We start from the raw sequence: 19,468 nt of genomic DNA on the forward strand, positions 1-19,468 counted from the left end.
TGGTGGCTTTGTTGCCTTGTTGCGCCTCTGCCACTTGGACCTCTCAGGTGGCTCCAACTCCTTCGTTTCCCAGAGCACTCATCCTAGCTCTGACAACATATCCTTCGTGTTTGGCGTTGAAATGTTGGTCATGGGCCAACCTCACTGCCAACACATTGGACATGATGCCACATGTATGTGCCTCTTCTAATTTCTTAACTAGGTCTCCCTCTATTCTATTTCGATCTATCACCAGAGCCTTTTTATACCTAACCGAGTCTATTTTAATTGCTTTCTTTAGGGCATACCACCATCTATTGTTGATGCTGGTGCCCGTCAACGCCCTCTTAACTAGTGTGCTAATCCGGTCTCTGTAAGCCTGGCACGCCGTGAATAACGCATCTAGTTTCCAGTAACTGGGACCCTGCCTATGACTCTTATCTAAGTCAAACATACAAGTCACAAATTTATGACCTGTGTAGCTGACTATATGAAACTGTGGACAACCTACACTATCCCTATCCACTGTCCTGTAGAACACTATCTAACTACGATCAGGATGGCCCGATGCGATTGGTCCATGTCCACTTTAGTGCATTCAAGTGGTCCAGTCGGTACCTATCAGACAGTTGGAAATGTCTGAGTGGGTCTTTGAAGCATTTACATCCCCTTCTATTTCTATCTCTACCCACGTAGTCTAGTTGCATGTCCAAGGTAGCGTTCCAATCCCCCACTGAAAGTAAAAGTCGAGACGTTCCCAGGAAAACCTCTAGACGTCGAAAGAAATCCAGCTGACCTGTTAAGGACGGTGCATAAATTGTTATCGGTCGAAAAGCACACCCATTACTACCATTGACATCCAAAACGACCAGCCTACCCTCCGGGTCTAGGAATATTGCTCTTACTTTGAGGTCCAGACTCTTCCTAAAAGCACCATGGTACCACCTCCTCCCATTCTTGGCAGACACGGAGAAAAACAAACGTCAAATTGTCTGCTGAACATGTGTTGGGGAGACCGTGGGTTGTGGAGTCTGGTCTCACTGATGGCTATATGTCTATTCTGTGACTCGATCTCATTTAACAGACAGCCTTGTTTCCATGGGGACCCCAAGCCACGCACATTTATACAACCTATTCTAAGCATGTTCCTATCGAAAGTTGTGTTTTACAAACAAAAGGAAAAGAATGAGAGAGAGAGAGAGAGAGAGAGAGAGAGAGAAAGAGAGAGAGAGAGAGAAAGTCACTGTTTGAAGTTTGGTTGTTCCCCTCCTCAAAATCATTTCTCAGAATGTTTTTTGTCCATTTTTTTTTTTCCTGTTAATTACTTTTGAAATCTCCCTCCTGCATCAAGGTAGAGAGATTTCAGTATGTTTTGTGTCACGTGAAGGAGGTTTTTTTGTGTTGTGCATGGGTGATTGTTTGTTTTCACATTCACTTCTGTTGGTGTATTACATTAGGTCTGAATTGTTTGTGTTTATTGCTATCAACTTTCGTGGGGTCATTTGGTATTCGTGTGTTTGTAGTGTTGCTGTCAATCTTTTTTATTTTGTGTGGGAGTTTTGCTCTTCTGAGCGGTGAACCCTCCCTGCTTTGTTTGATTTTATGTCTCTTTTCTTTCCCCTTTTTCTTCCCCCCCCCCCCTCCATGGCCATTTGCCATTCTTCTTTTAATTTTTACCGTTGTCACCCGATAACCAAGGTAAGTGGGAATCCTTAGAAATCCCCTGCAATCCAAACACTTTTTGTCGAGTGTCCCTTTGCCCGTTCTTCCGTATCAAATCTAACCTCGATCCAGGCAAATCTTTACACTCTTGCAATATATGTTTTGAATGCTCATTATGGCCTGTACACATTTCCCAACTGTTTCTTAAGTGGCCCCTTCTAATATTTTATTTTTTATGTTCAGGGTTTTGTAAATAATGGGGGTTTTTTGGGGTGGAGATGTCTTACAAAATGCTGTGTGAGGTGTTCAGTTTAATGGTTTTGTCTTCTTTGTATAATAATTGTTTACATTGTAGAAGTTCTTCCTTTGAGAAGGACTTTAAATATTTCTTTTGCTTTAAAACAGAAGCAAAATCATTTAGTTTGTCCGTGACATTGTTTGTTGTTCGGTGATGGCAGTTTTCAGGACGGAAGTGAGAGTAGTGGTGAGAGGAGAAGTGATAGTCGGGGTTGCCCTGCTGCTCGTTGTTTCATCAGTGTCTTCGTTGTTTCTGCCTCCCCTTCCCACTTGTATCAGTATGCGGATTGTTGTTCAAATGTGCGTGCATGCGTGCGTGAGTGCATCAGTGTCTTCGTTGTTTCTGCCTCCCCTTCCCACTTGTATCAGTATGTGTATTGTGCTTATTCAAAAGGGTGAGTGTGACAGTGTCTCAATGTGTTGAGTGTTATTTGAAGTCTTCCTCGTCGGCGGCAATGGTGGAAATCCCAATTTTAATTTAAAGACCGAAACACTTGGCAGTCTTAGAAAGGCTGTCCATTTTTCTAGACAGATGAAAGACATATTTATGAAATGTTTTAAAATTCGAAAATTCACCCTTTAAAGGGTGAAAGCCTCGCTTGAGGCCAGGCAAAAGTTGTTGGGCAGCTTTTTAACAGAGAAAAATGACTTCAGCTTACGGAAGTCAACGTAACAAACGGCCGACAGATAGACAGACAGATGGGTGTACTGACGGACAGTCAGACAGATAGATAGGGGGTTGGACTGACAGACAGATAGGCAGATATATATATATATATATATATGTATATATATATATATATATAATCTTTACTCTCTTTTACCTGTTTCAGTCATTCAACTGCGGCCATGCTGGAGCACTGCCTTGTAGGCGAGCAAATCGACCCCAGGACTTATTCTTTGTAAGCCTAGTACTTATCCTATCAGTCGCTTTTTGCCGAACCGCTAAGTTACGGGGACGTAAACACACCAGCATCGGTTGTCAAACGATGTTGGGGGACAAACGCAGACACACGAACATACACACACACACATATATATATGTATATATATATATATATATATATATATATATATATATATATACATACATATATATACGACGGGCTTCTTTCAGTTTCCTTCTACCAAATCCACTCACAAGGCTTTGGTGGGCTCGAGGTTATAGTAGAAGACACTTGCCCAAGGTGCCACGCAGAGGGAATGAACCTGGAACCGTGTGGTTGGTAAGCAAGCTAATGGGTTCATTTGTGGTTTGATTCTACAGTTGGATGCCCTTCTTGCCGCCAATCAGTTTGTAAGGTGTATGTGTGTGCGTGTATATATATATGTATATATGTAACGATAATGATTTGTGTAGTTACCAGTCGTAAAGGGTAAGGTTTGATTAGGGACACAATATTATGAAATGTCAGAGTCAGCGGTTTTGATGATAAAAATTTGTTGTTATACTGGCAAGTTGTAGGATGTGAAAGATGAACAATGCTTGAAGTTTTAAGGACGTGTTTGTTTACCATTATGTTACAATACATTGCCTCGACGGACAGGTTCTGAAAGATCCAAAAGCATGCAAAGTAAAGTTTGTGTTTGTGTCCTCTTTCATTGTTTAGTAGTAACTACAGAGAGAGATCTTGCACTAAATGAGGCTGCAAAGAAAGAGGTCTGGAGATGCCACTACGATAGATTGCTTAATAAAGAGAATGAATGGGAGAAAGAGAGCCTGCCGTATGTCGACCCAACAGAGGGACCAGCTATCCGAGTTGATAGCACCAGATTAGATAAATAAAGCAATTAAGAGTATGAAGACAGGGAAAGCCCCCGGCCCATCAAGAATCACTGCAGAGATGCTCAAAATATCTGGCAGTGTTGGCTACAGCCTAGTCACCCGTATTACGAACCAGGTGTTAAACTAAGGAGTCATACCCAATGACTGGTGTAGCAGCACCATAGTAAACTGCTACAAAGGTAAAGGTGATGCTTTAGACACTAATAATTACAGAGACATCAAGCTGTTAGATCAGGTTATGAGAGTTACGGAGAGGGTCATAGCCCAACTAATTAGGGAGCAAATCAATTTAGATGAGATGCAGTTTGGGTTCGTGCCAGGTAAAAGCACCACTGATGCCATATTTCTAGTAAGACAGCTGCAGGAGAAATACCTAGCCAAGGATAAACCTCTGTACCTGGCTTTCGTTGACATGGAGAAAGCCTTTGACAGGGTCCCCTGATCCCTTATCTGGTGGTCAATGCGGAAACTTGGGATAGAAGAATGGTTAGTGAGAGCTGTGCGAGCCATGTACAGAGATGCTGCAAGTAAGGTGAGGGTTGGAAATGAGTACAGTAATGAATTCCGGGTAGAGGTAGGGGTCCACCAAGGGTCCGTCCTCAGCCCCCTCCTATTTATCATAGTCCTCCAGGCGATCACAGAGGAATTCAAGACAGGTTGCCCCTGGGAGCTCCTCTATGCTGATGGCCTTGCACTAATTGCGGAGTCACTATCAGAACTAGAGGAGAAGTTTCAGGTGTGGAAGCAAGGACTAGAATCGAAGGGCCTTAGAGTCAACCTAGCTAAAACCAAAATCCTAGTAAGTAGGAAGGTAGATAAAACACAAACTCCTTCAGATAGATGGCCCTGCTCAGTATGTAGAAAAGGAGTAGGTAGTAACTCTATAAGATGTACCAGGTGCAAGCTATGGACACATAAGAGGTGCAGCAATATCAAAGGCAGGTTAACTAGGAAGTTAGTTTTTGTATGTGGCAGATGTTCAGGTGCAATAAACACTGTAAACAAACAAGAAACAACTTCTATCTCATTCCAGGGAGAAAAACTAGAGGTAGTTGATAGCTTCCGCTATCTGGGTGACCAAGTTAATAGTGGGGGTGGGTGCGCTGAAAGTGTAGCTGCTAGAATAAGAAAAGCCTGGGCAAAGTTTAGAGAGCTCTTACCTCTGCTGGCGACAAAGGGACTCTCACTCAGAGTAAAAGGCACACTGTATGATGCATGTGTACGAACAGCCATGCTACAAGGCAGTGAAACATGGGCTGTAACTGCTGAGGACATGTGTAAGCTCGCAAGGAATGAAGCCAGTATGCTCCGTTGGATGTGTAATGTCAGTGTGCATACCCGTCAGAGTGTAAGTATCTTGAGAGAAAAGCTGAACATAAGAAGTATCAGTTGTAGTGTGCAAGAGAGACGATTGCGCTGGTATGGACATGTGGTGAGGATGGATGAGGATAGCTGCGTGATAAAGTGCCACACCCTAACAGTTGAGGGAACCCGTGGAAGAGGTAGGCGCAGGAAGACCTGGGCTGAGGTGGTGAGGCAAGACCTTCGAACATTGGGCCTCACTGATGCGATGACTACTGACCGAGACCTTTGGAAATGTGCTGTGCGTGAGAAGACCCGGCAAGCCAAGTGAGATCATTGCCAGTGCCCCCTGGACTGGCTCTTGTGCGGGTGGCACATAAGATGCACCATTTTGAGTGTGGCCGTTGCCAGTACCGCCTGACTGGCCTTCGTGCGGGTGACACGTAAAAGCACCCACTACACTCTCTGAGTGGTTGGCGTTAGGAAGGGCATCCAGCTGTAGAAACTCTGCCAAATTAGATTGGATCCTGGTGCTGCCATCCGGTTTCACCAGTCCTCAGTCAAATAGTCCAACCCATGCTAGCATGGAAAGCGGACGTTAAACGATGATGATGATGATGATGATTATATATATATATATACGACGGGCTTCTTTCAGTTTCCGTCTACCAAATCCACTCACAAGGCTTTGGTGGGCCCGAGGCTATAGTAGAAGACACTTGCCCAAGGTGCCACGCAGAGGGAATGAACCCGGAACCGTGTGGTTGGTAAGCAAGCTAATGGGTTCATTTGTGGTTTTATTCTACAGTTGGATGCCCTTCTTGCCGCCAATCAGTTTGTAAGGTGTATGTGTGTGCGTGTATGTATATATATATATATATATATATATATATATATATATATATATATATATATGTAACGATAATAATTTGTGTAGTTACCAGTCGTAAAGGGTAAGGTTTGATTAGGGACACAATATTATGAAATGTCAGAGTTTGTTGTTATAATGGCAAGTTGTAGGATGTGAAAGATGAACAATGCTTGAAGTTTTAAGGAAGTGTTTGTTTACCATTATGTTACAATACCTTGCCTCGACGGACAGGTTCTGAAAGATCCAAAAGCATGCGAAGTAAAGTTTGTGCTTGTGTCCTATTTCATTGTTTAGTAGTAACTACAGAGAGAGATAGAATGATGTTGTAAGAGAAGAGAATTAGAGCTCGTAGGGTTGTGGGACGTTGTCTCACAGTTGCTGATAGTAAACTTCATTTTTCCCTCTGGCCAAGGTTCTAGCTGGTCAGCCAGACTTTGTTCTCACTGAGTCGGTTGGATGGTTTGACTGAGGGCTGGCAAGCCAAGAGGCTGCACCAGGCTCCAATCTCATCTGGCAAGGTTTCTACGGCTGGATGCCCTTTCTAACATGAACCACTATGAGAGTGTAGTGGGTGCTTTTTATATTCCACTGGCACAGGAGCCAGTCAGGCAGCACTGGCAACGACCACGCTAGAATGCTTTTTCCTTGCCACTGGCATGGAAACAGTCAGGCAACACATGAAGGGTTCTTTTTACGTGTGTGTGTGTGTATATATATATATAATGTAACAAAAGAAAAAAAAATTATATGGAGTGTAAAACATCCAGTTCACAGATACAGCAGTTGAATACCACAGACATAGGAGTATAAATTACAAATAATAAATTAAATAGAAAAATACAATTGACAATCTAACAATTTATTTACATTATAATATAAAATTTTTTGAAAAAGACAAAGCCAACAATTTGTTTTGACTTATATACAATATTTGATTGATAAACAATACATATCTCTGTACATAAGCCACTTGAGTACAATATTTCAAAAAGACACATGAAATTCTATGTTCAAGGAATGCTAAATCACAAAATATTGGTTCGAAATCCGTATGTTTAAGAGTATTTGCAATGAGAATTCAAATACATAAAAAAAAACAAAGTTAAAACACATAAAAAAAACAATTATAACGTAGATCAATATTTATTATATAAATATGCCTCTACATATTCGAAAGAAAGAATTTCCAGTATATCAACTATTTATTTATTTGTGCTATTTTCTATTATATTTATGATTACCATAAGAAAACAAATGTAAATTATGAATAATAATAATATATAATAACTCTTTCTCATTTACTTCTATCAGCACAAAGTGATTCTTTCTCATAGGAAGTTTAAGAGGTGTTCAATGGGAAAGCATAGTTGTGTTTGAATTAGGGTATGACTTGACATTTAAAAGTGATATTAGGTATGGTGTGGATTTAAAAATCTCATTTTTTTTAAAAGAAGTTTTTTTGTGCAGACGTAAACGCTGTGAACAAAGAAGGCAACAATTGTCTGCACCTTGCTGTAAAGAAAGTGTTTCATTCTGAGGAGGAACACTTGACCATTTTAGTTAAGTACTGCATGAAGCTCAACATGCGAAATAGAGAAAGGCTCTCTGGTGTGGTGGTTGCTAGTTATCTAGTCCACGAGAGTGGAAATTTTTACTTTAAAAGCAAGAGAATTAACTCCACTTAAAAATGCAAAGTTGAAAGAAAAATTAAAGCTATTATTCACAGCACAGGCACCATGTAGGTTGTGTGAAGTAAAGAAATACAACATGAAATTCTATCCCTGTGGTCATGTTGTGATTTGTGGGGAATGCTTTTCCAAAATTCCTCTGAAATGATGTCTAGGGTGCCAACTACTTATAAGAATCCCACGTTGGCACCTACATCAGAAAAGAAACCATAGCAAGTTGAGACTCCAAAGATTGAAGAGAAGCAAGTTCAAACAGTGGCAGTTGAGACTCCAACGTGTATGGAGGAGGTCCTGACGACATCACAGACAGTTGAATCTGCAAAGGTTGAGGACAAGAAAGTACAGACTGATTCACAACCATTAGAGGTTCTATCCCAGTAAGTTGGTTCTCAAAACCTGGAAGAGAAGCATCTCCTGAAGGTGGCACATCAGTTAGGAAGTAATTGGTAGCAAGCTGGTATTTTCTTAGGAATTAAAACTATTGACCTGGAAATTATCAAGCATAACTATCCCTTCGACATTGTAAGACAGAGCTACCAAATTCTATGCAAATGGTTTCTAAGTTGTAATCCAAAAAAACGGATACACAAATCACTAAAAGAAACTGAGTGTTTCACTGCATTTGAATGTTTATCATTAGACAAAGAAGTGGGGTCTGTGTAAATGTTGCTACTCTTTATTCTCAGGCGCAACTTCACTAAACAGAGACCCAGGATTAAATTCCTTCAGCCAGAAGGAATTCTTAAATTTAAAGAACCCAGAGCCACATGGCCCAATTTGTACCAATGTGCCAGAAGGGAGGCTAGGCGACAGGTTTATTTAGCCAGAGGGGAAGCAGATAAGGAAAGATTTGCCAATGTTCTGCGCCGTGAGGACCAAAGACTCGAGGTATTTCGTGTTGCAAGACAGTGTAGGAGAGAGAATAGTGATGTTGTAGGAGAGAAATGTGTTCGCATGGATGATGGTACGCTTGCATTAAATGAGGATGCAAAGAAAGAGGTCTGGAGATGCCACTACGATAGATTGCTTAATAAAGAGAATGAATGGGAGAAAGAGAGCCTGCCTTATGTCGACCCAATAGAGGGACCAGCTATCCGAGTTGATAGCACCAGGGTAGATAAAGCAATTAAGAGTATGAAGACCGGGAAAGCCCCCGGCCCATCAGGAATCACTGCAGAGATGCTCAAAATATCTGGCAGTGTTGGCTATAGCCTAGTCACCCGTATTACGAACCAGGTGATACACGAAGGAGTCATACCCTATGACTGGTGTAGCAGCATCATAGTCAACTGCTACAAAGGTAAAGGGGACGCTTTAGATACAAATAATTACAGAGGCATCAAGCTGTTAGATCAGGTTATGAAAGTTACAGAGAGGGTCATAGCCCAACTAATTAGGGAGCGAATCAATTTAGATGAGATGCAGTTTGGGTTCGTGCCAGGTAAAAGCACTACTGATGCCTTATTTCTAGTGAGACAGTTGCAGGAGAAATACCTAGCTAAGGATAAACCTCTGTACCTGGCTTTCGTTGACATGGAGAAAGCCTTTGACAGGGTCCCCCGATCCCTTATCTGGTGGTCAATGAGGAAACTTGGGATAGAAGAATGGTTAGTGAGAGCTGTGCGAGCCATGTACAGAGATGCTGCCAGTAAGGTGAGGGTTGGAAATGAATACAGCAATGAATTCCGGGTAGAGGTAGGGGTCCACCAAGGTTCCGTCCTCAGCCCCCTATTATTTACCATAGTCCTCCAGGCAATCACAGAGGAGTTCAAGACAGGCTGCCCCTGGGAGCTCCTCTATGCTGATGACCTTGCCCTAATTGCGGAGTCACTATCAGAACTAGAGGAGAAGTTTCAGGTGTGGAAGCAAGGTCTAGAATTGAAGGGCCTTAGAGTCAACCTAGCTAAAACCAAAATCCTAATAAGTAGGAAGGTAGATAAAACACAAACCCCTTCAGGTAGATGGCCCTGCTCAGTATGTAGAAAAGGAGTAGGTAGTAACTCTATAAGATGTACCCGGTGCAAGCTATGGACACATAAGAGGTGCAGCAACATCAAAGGCAGGTTAACTAGCAAGTTAGTTTTTGTTTGTGGCAGATGTTCAGGTGCAATAAAGACTGCAAACAAACAGGAAACAACTTCTATCTCATTCCAGGGTGAAAAACTAGAGGTAGTCGATAGCTTCCGCTATCTGGGCGACCAAGTTAGTAGTGGGGGTGGGTGCGCTGAAAGTGTAGCTGCTAGAATAAGAATAGCCTGGGCAAAGTTTAGAGAGCTCTTACCCCTGCTGGCGACAAAGGGACTCTCACTCAGAGTAAAAGGCAGACTGTATGACGCATGCGTACGAACAACCATGCTACATGGCAGTGAAACATGGGCTGTAACTGCTGAGGACATACGTAAGCTCGCAAGGAATGAAGCCAGTATGCTCCGTTGGATGTGTAATGTCAATGTGAATACCCGTCAGAGTGTAAGTATCTTGAGAGAAAAGCTGAACATTAGAAGCATCAGTTGTGGCGTGCAAGAGAGACGATTGCGCTGGTATGGACATGTGGTGAGAATGGAGGAGGATAGCTGCGTGAAAAAGTGCCACACCCTAACAGTTGAGGGAACCCGTGGAAGAGGTAGGCCCAGGAAGACCTGGGCTGAGGTGGTGAGGCAAGACCTTCGTACATTGGGCCTCACCGAGGCGATGACTACGGACCGAGACCTTTGGAAATGGGCTGTGCATGAGAAGACCCGGCAAGCCAAGTAAGATCGTTGCCAGTGCCCCTGGACTGGTTCTTGTGCGGTTGGCACATGAGATGCACCATTTTGAGCGTGGCCGTTGCCAGTACCGCCTGACTGGCTCCTGTAGGATTTTCGAGCGAGATCGTTGCCAGTGCCCCTGGACTGGCTTGTGCGGGTGGCACATAAAAGACACCATTTCGAGCGTGGCCGTTTTCGTGCGGGTGACACGTAAAAGCACCCACTACACTCTCTGAGTGGTTGGCGTTAGGAAGGGCATCCAGCTGTAGAAACTCTGCCAAATCAGACTGGAGCCTGGTGTTGCCATCCGGTTTCACCAGTCCTCAGTCAAATCGTCCAACCCATGCTAGCATGGAAAGCGGACGTTAAACGATGATGATGATGATGATGATGATGTTAAGATGGTAAATTGTGAATTGAAGAGGATTCACCAATTAAATCCATCAGACCTCTACCATATTGAGACTCCTTTAATAGTTTGGCTCCCTTATTTGGGATTAACCTTTGAAGTATTCAAAAAAGATTTATCACGTTTTACAACATTACCCCTCAGCAGACTGAGAGTCGATAGTAAAACAAACAAAGAAGATGGCACCCTACCAAAACTGTGACTCCTAAGGACCTGCCTTCATTGACCCACACCAACAACTGCATCACTTTCTTGGCTTCATTTTTTTACCAATGTTTCATCTTTCACTGCCCTAGATTTCTGCCTCAACTTCGCAAATTTTATCCAGCAATGTTTAAGGAAGATGATTCTGGCTGTTTCTGATTGACTCAGGTCTGGTCTTTCGCTGCTGGGAAATACTTTCCTTACAGCATCTTGTCATCATGATGCAAGCAGATCCCTTTTTCCAGTTGCTACGACAACCTTCACCTCATTTACTACACCATAGAGCAGGTAGGAAAAATTCCTGGCAAGGGTGGGGCACTGGTGAATTTAGACCAGTCTACAGCATTCGATACGGTTGACCATCGGTATCTGGTGGGGGTCAGACTGGGCTCAACTTTCCATGGCTGGATCAATGCTATGTATATCATTGATCGAATCAGTCATCCAGGTGAACGGTCTCTTCTCAAAGCCATTCGCAATCAAGCATTAAATTTGCCAAGGCTGCCCCCTCTTGCTGCTTCTGCATGTATTAGCCCTTGAGCCACTGCTGAGGAGGTTGGGGACTGTGGGGGAAGACCGCATGATCTACGTTATGGTAAGGGAGCAACAGCATATGTGGATGAAGTCACCATCCTCGTGTCTGATGAAGGGCAGCGACCTCGTGAAGAAGACCCCATTAAAAAAATATGAAGCAGTGGCAGGGGCAAAAGTCAACCAGCCTAAATCAGTCGGGCTTGCAACTTGGCACCTGCAGGGGCAGGTCAATGCCTCCCAACAGCATCGTTTGACGAAAGGCCCCCTTAAACTGCTCAGGGTCTGCTTTGGAAACAGGTAAATCAAATTCTTCTGCATTGCAATTTCAGTTGATTCCAATACATTTGCCGTGACATCTCTACTGGTTTTACAAGACTCTTTTCGTGCCAGAGAAACAGAGTAACCCATGAATGTATGTCCTGGCCAAACAAAATGATTGCTAATACACACTGCTGGCATGTTCCAAAGTCCCATCGGTGGGAATTGTGCCACCGACGGAGGAAGTTGTAGCCTCGAACAAATGGAGGAACAATATTTGGTTTTCTCCAGAAGGTGAGAGGAGGCGTTGGGAGAGCTTTTTTACAGGGTTTGTCAAGGGAGGAGACATAGCCTGAATGAACTCCTTCCCTGTGGATATATTGTGCTTCCGATCATGGCACTGTTGGAGTGCCTAAGTGGCACTTCGGGTCGGAAGATTGTAAGAGGATGAGTGCCTCATACTGAAGGTGCATGTGGCCCATGAGAAGAGTTGTAAGAGGCAAGTGCTTCATTTTAAGGACATGGTGTCGTCTGCAGTAAGAGGCTTAGTACCTCATTGTAAGGAGCTTGAGTCCAATAAGAAACTGTGCTAAGAGGTTTATTGCCTCAAATATGTAAATTATAAAAGAACAATATTTTAGAGAAGCAGAGTTCGGTGGGTGACTTCTGCCTTCTCCCATTAATATCATCGTGTTCATCATTCATCTCATCAATGTCTTTGTCCAGCCCGCAGCTACTCCATCTATGTACGGCTTTCATAGCCAATATAATGAAATAAAGTAGCTCATTTTCATTATCATTCATTTATATCATAAGTTTTTTATTTTTCTAATTGTTATATGTCCCCACTGGCCCCCTTGTGGGTAATAAAGAAATCACTCTACGTGATGTCATTCAACCCATAATTAATAACAGGCCGTGCGCATATACGCAAGTTTTAAAAACATTTTGAAATTAGGGTGAATGATGGTGGTCTTGGTACCAGTGGAGGTGGGGGGGGGGACACCACATGCAAAGTCACCATCATCAATTAACCCCCATGAGCAGCACTGCAAATCAATCTCCAATGCTTCTTCATGCCTGTCTACTCGTTCACTCTCACTCCTTGTACATAATCACACGTGTGTGTGTGTGTATCTATATCTATATACATATATATATATATATACACACACACACACACACATATATATGAGTTTTTTTCAGTTTCCATCTAGCAAATCCACTCTGAAAGTTTTGGTCAGCCCATGTGGTTGTGAAGCAAACTTCTTAACCACAGAGCCACTCATGCAGACAAGGACAAAATAGATACAGGACTAAAAAATAACACAAATATCAAGAGACAAAATCGTCCTAAATCTCTAAAAATATTAGCAGCCATTGCAGGTCTCTGCAGTCAACTCGGAATTTCCTTTGAGAACAAGTGTGGACACACCGGCTATGGAGATGAGCACTCGTTTGAGTTTGGTCTGACCAACAGCACATTTCTCGGAGGCTCTCAACAAGCTATGAATCTGCAAAGGAAATTCAGTGAAGTGGCTTAAAATATTACAAACCAACAAAAGAAAAAAAGAAAAGAAAAAGAAACTCTACACCATTTTGATACCAACATATCTGATCAAACTGATCTTTGTTCTACAATACTAACTTCCTATTTCACAGTGATTTAAAGTTTAACAGAAGTGGGGGGTAGGGTTAGAAGATTCATAAAATGTGAGACTTTTTTTTTTATATATATATATCAGGTTTTTAAATAGAAACTTACCTTCTAACATTTCTGCTGTGTGGAAATGAAATAACAACAACAAAAAATAATAAAGCTTTGGATGTTTTTTTTTTCTTTTTTGTTTTTGTGTATTTATGGATTGTGTAAAATCCGCAAAACATTCTTCGAGTTTAAATTAGACAATATAATAATTACTGCCTTAACGCATTTTATGAAATTCATAAAAGCATTGTCTCTGTTGTATCAACTAAACTCGAACAGATGCACTGAAAATAGATGCATTTGATGCATAAAACTTCGATTGTTTTCTGCATTTTACATATACACCTGAAGCAGGTGAGAATAGATCTGTAAGGCATTTTTTTTCTTCTAGTTTAAAATGAGACATTGCTGGCATGATTTCGTTATATCTATAACGCATAAATACATAAAAACAGACACAGACCGGAGTCGTCGTTGAAAAATGATGAAAGAAATAAGACAAATGAAAAGATGATAGGAGGCTGAGGCAAGGGCGAGGTTTTGGTAGATTAAATGAACTGTGAAGAAGAGACTCTTGGAAATCTTCATTTAAAATGCCAGAATGTATTCTTGTTTTGTTTTTGTTTTTCAGTATAAGTTAAATACGGATTATAAACATTACTCTGCTTCTCACAAAAGCGTGTGTGTTGTGGTATGAAGGGGAAATTAAGAAACAGGAGGGTTGACATTAAAAAAACAAGGAGAAATGAGCTTTTCTTCTTACCTGTCGACAATCTGGAGGGGAAGGTTTTCTTCTCTTCGTTGCAAATACGTTCAGTTTCCATGATACCCAGTTGCCCTCTGACCTCTTCCGCTCACCATTACGCATGATCTGATCCTCACTTCCGTAACAGACACTTGACAGAACTGAAACATTCTCTCACTTACGCCTTAATTACAACTTCTGCTCAAATATTTCGTGTTTACATTTGCTGTCTCTGACAATTTTTTAGCTATGAGCGATTAGATTGTTATCATTTCCCCTGTTAATGAATAAACCATTGAAATAAGAGATCCCTTACTTGAGCAATAGGTAAGGGTTAAAGACATGAATAGGATCTAGAAGTAAATAACAAAAATCATCAAATATATATACATCGCACCCATGCTAGCATGGAAAACAGATATAAAAATGATCGCCATACATATGTACGTCTATGGATATGTATACATGTGTGTGTGTGTGTGTGTGTGTGTGTGTGAAGGTATGGAGCCTAGTGGTTAGGGTGTTGCACTCACAGTGGCTAGATTGTGGGTTCAATTCCCATACTGAGCAGTACATTGTATTCTTGAGCAAAACACCGAATTTCATATTGCTGCAGTCCGCTCAATTGTAAATAGATTTCCCAGCAATGGACTATCTTTCTGATCAGGGGGAACAGACATTAGCCTGTTTCCATAGCCAGTAGGGTGCACGTTCTTGCGGCTCCAGGCACGTTCTTGCCGTGCCGGACACGTACTTACTGCCCCGGATTCGTACTTACGGCCCCAGGCACGTACAGACGGCCCCAGTAACTTACTTGCGGCCCCAGGTAGTGACTGCCCCGAACACGTTCTTGCGTCTCTAAGCAGCTTCTGGCAGCAGCCCTAGACACGTTCTTGCGGCGCCAGGCACGTTCTTGCGTCGCTGGGCACGTACTCACGGCCCTGAGCACGTACTTACAGCTCCGGGCACATATCTGCGGCTCCAGGCACATACTTACGGTCCCGCGCTCGTAATTACGGCCCAAAGAACGTGCATATGGCCCCAGGCAATTACTAGCGGCCCTAGGCACGTAGTTACTGCTCCGAACACTGGCCATAAAGTAGGGGACCAGAAATTCAACACTGGCCATAAAGTCGGGGAGGAATAATTGCACTCTGGCCATATAGACGGGGACCACAAATCGCACACAGGCCATAAAGTCGGGGACGAATAGTTGCACACTGGCCATAAAGACGGAGACCAAATATTGAACACTGGCCATAAAGTCGAGGACCTATAATTGAACACTGGCCATAAAACGGGGGACAAAAAATCGCACACGGGCAATAAAGTCGGGGACCAAAAATTGTACACTGGCCATAAAGACGGGGACCTAAAGTTGAACACTGGCCATAAAGTTGGGGACAAGAAATCAACAATGGCCATAAAGTCGGGGACGAATAATTGTACACTGGCCATAAAGACGGGGACCAAAATTGAACACTGGCCATAAAGTCGGGGACCTATAATTGAACACTGGCCATAAAGACGGGGACCAAAAATTGAACACTAACCATAAAGTCGGGGACCATAAATAGCATAGTGGCCATAAAGACGGGGACCTAAAATTGAACACTGGCCATAAAGTGGAGGCTAAAAAATTGCACACCGGCCATAAAGACGGGGACCGAACATTGTACACTGGCCATAAAGTCGGGGACCAAAAATCGCACACTGGCCATAAAGACGGGGACCAAAACTTGAACACTGGCCATGAAGTCGGGGACCATGAAACGCACAGCGGCCATAAAGACGGGGACCTATAATTGAACACTGGCCATAAAATGGGGGACCAAAATTGAACACTGGCCATAAAATGGGGGACCAAAAATTGCACACTGGCCATAAAGACGGGGACCAAAAATTGAACACTGGCCATAAAGTCGGGGACCATAAATAGCATAGTGGCCATAAAGACGGGGACCTAAAATTGAACACTGGCCATAAAGTCGGGGACCAATAATTGCACACTGGCCATAAAGACGGGGACCAAAAATGTAACACTGGCCATAAAGTCGGGGACCATAAATAGCATAGTGGCCATAAAGACGGGGACCTAAAATAGAACACTGGCCATAAAGTCGGGGACCAATAATTGCACATTGGCCATAAAGACGGGGACCAAATGTTGAACACTGGCCATAAAGTCGGGGACCTATAATTGAACACTGGCCATAAAATGGGGGACCAAAAATTGCACACTGGCCATAGATACGGGGATCAAAAATTGAACACTGGCCATAAAGTCGGGGACCATAAATAGCATAGTGGCCATAAAGACGGGGACCTAAAATTGAACACTGGCCATAAAGTCGGGGACCAATAATTGCACACTGGCCATAAATACGGGGATCAAAAATTGAACACTGGCCATAAATTCGGGGACCATAAATAGCATAGTGGCCATAAAGACGGGGACCTAAAATTGAACACTGGCCATAAAGTCGGGGACCAATAATTGCACACTGGCCATAAATACGGGGATCAAAAATTGAACACTGGCCATAAATTCGGGGACCATAAATAGCATAGTGGCCATAAAGACGGGGACCTAAAATTGAACACTGGCCATAAAGTCGGGGACCAATAATTGCACATTGGCCATAAAGACGGGGACCTAAAATTGAACACTGGCCATAAAGTCGGGGACCAATAATTGCACATTGGCCATAAAGACGGGGACCAAATGTTGAACACTGGCCATAAAGTCGGGGACCTATAATTGAACACTGGCCAAAAAATGGGGAACCAAAATTTGCACACTGGTCATAAATACGGGGACCTAAAATTGAACACTGGCCATGAAGTCGGGGACCAATAATTGCACATTGGCCATAAAGACGGGGACCAAAAATGGCACACTGGCCATAAATACGGGGATCAAAAATTGAACACTGGCCATAAAGTCGGGGATCACAAATAACATAGTGGCCATATAGACGGGGACCAAAAATTGAAAACTGGCCATAAAGTCGGGGACCAAAAATCGCAAACTGGCCATAAAGACGGGGGACCTAAAATTGAACACTGGCCATAAAGTCGGGGACCAATAATTGCACATTGGCCATAAAGACGGGGACCAAATGTTGAACACTGGCCATAAAGTCGGGGACCTATAATTGAACACTGGCCATAAAATGGGGGACCAAAAATTGCACACTGGCCATAAATACGGGGATCAAAAATTGAACACTGGCCATAAAGTCGGAGACCATAAATAGCATAGTGGCCATAAACATGGGGACCTAAAATTGAACACTGGCCATAAAGTCGGGGACAAATAATTGCACATTGGCCATAAAGACGGGGACCAAAAATTGAACACTGGCCATAAAGTCGGGGACCATAAATAGCATAGTGGTCATAAAGACGGGGGACCTAAAATTGAACACTGGCCATAAAGTCGGGGACCAATAATTGCACATTGGCCATAAAGACGGGGACCAAATGTTGAACACTGGCCATAAAGTCGGGCCCTATAATTGAACACTGGCCATAAAATGGGGGACCAAAAATTGGTCACTGGCCATAAATACGGTGATCAAAAATTGAACACTGGCCATAAAGTCGGGTACCATAAATAGCATAGTGGCCATAAAGACGGGGGACCTAAAATTGAACACTAGCCATAAAGTCGGGGATCAATAATTGCACATTGGCCATAAAGACGGGGACCAAAAATCGCACACTGGCCAAAAAGTCGGGGACCAATGATTGCACACTGGCCATAAAGACGGGGACCAAACATTTGCACACTGGCCATAAAGTCGGGGACGAATAATTGCACACTGGCCATAAAATCGGGTTCCAAACATTTGTACACTGGCCACAAAATCGGGACCACTAATTGAACACTGGCAATAAATTCGGGTACCAAAAATCGCACTTTGGCCATAAAGTCGGGGACAGATAATTGCACACTGTCCATAAAAACGGGGACTAAAAATTGAACACTGGCCATAATGTCGGGTTCTAAACATTTGCACTCTGGAAATTTAATCGTTGTCCAAACATTTGCACACTGGCGATAAAAATCGGTGTCTAAACATTTGCACACTGGCCATAAAGTCGGGGACCAAAAATTGAACACTGGCCATAAATACGGGGACCTAAAATTGAACACTGGCCATGAAGTCGGGGACCAATAATTGCACATTGGCCATAAAGACGGGGACCAAAAATGGCACACTGGCCATAAATACGGGGATCAAAAATTGAACACTGGCCATAAAGTCGGGGACCATAAATAGCATAGGGGCCATAAAGACGGGGACCTAAAATTGAACACTGGCCATAAAGTCGGGGACAAATAATTGCACATTGGCCATAAAGACGGGGATCAAAAATTGAACACTGGCCAAAAAGTCGGAGACCATAAATAGCATAGTGGCCATAAAGACGGGGACCTAAAATTGAACACTGGCCATAAAGTCGGGGACCAATAATTGCACATTGGCCATAAAGACGGGGACCAAAAATGGCACACTGGCCATAAATACGGGGATCAAAAATTGAACACTGGCCATAAAGTCGGGGATCACAAATAACATAGTGGCCATATAGACGGGGGACCAAAAATTGAACACTGGCCATAAAATGGGGGACCAAAAATTGCACACTGGCCATAAATACGGGGACCAAAAATTGAACACTGGCAAAGTCGGGGACCAATAATTGCACATTGGCCATAAAGACGGGGACCAAAAATTGAACACTGGCCATAAAGTCGGGGACCATAAATAGCATAGTGGCCATAAAGACGGGGACCAAACATTGCACACTGGCCATAAAGTCGGGGACCACAAATAACGTAGTGGCCATATAGACGGGGACCAAAAATTGAACACTGGCCATAAAGTCGGGGACCAAAAATCGCACACTAGCCATAAAGATGTGGACCAAAAATTGAACACTGGCCATAAAGTCGGTGACCATAAATAGCATAGTGGCCATAAAGACGGGGACCTAAAATTGAACACTGGCCATAAAGACGGGGACCAAAAATTGAACACTGGCCATAAAGTCGGGACCAAAAATTGTACACCGGCCATGTAATCGGGGACCTAAAATTGAACACTGGCCATAAAGTCGGGGACCAAAAATCGCACACTGACCATAAAGACGGGGACCAAAAATTGAACACTGGCCATAAAGTCGGGGAACATAAATCGCATAGTGGCCATAAAGACGGGGACCTAAAATTGAACACTGGCCATAAAGTCGGGGACCATATATAGCA

The 19,468-nt window shown here is 43.0% G+C and overlaps 1 protein-coding gene across 1 annotated transcript; it reads right to left on the reverse strand.

The window, feature by feature from the left end:
* Nucleotides 1-6,740: 6,740 nt before the first annotated feature.
* On the reverse strand, nucleotides 6,741-18,190 carry LOC149132938 (uncharacterized). The gene is made up of 3 exons (XM_089360659.1): nucleotides 18,023-18,190; nucleotides 14,209-16,925; nucleotides 6,741-13,251 (listed from the first exon to the last, which is right to left on the reverse strand). The coding sequence occupies exons 1-2, from the start codon at nucleotides 18,188-18,190 to the stop codon at nucleotides 15,990-15,992; spliced, it is 1,104 nt and encodes a 367-aa protein (XP_089216785.1). The 3' UTR covers nucleotides 6,741-13,251; nucleotides 14,209-15,989.
* Between the last annotated feature and the right edge of the window lie 1,278 nt (nucleotides 18,191-19,468).

This window comes from Octopus bimaculoides, chromosome 12, assembly GCF_046866305.1.
Source record: "Octopus bimaculoides isolate indiv1 chromosome 12, ASM4686630v1, whole genome shotgun sequence".
In the NCBI taxonomy this organism is placed as follows: domain Eukaryota; kingdom Metazoa; phylum Mollusca; class Cephalopoda; order Octopoda; family Octopodidae; genus Octopus; species Octopus bimaculoides.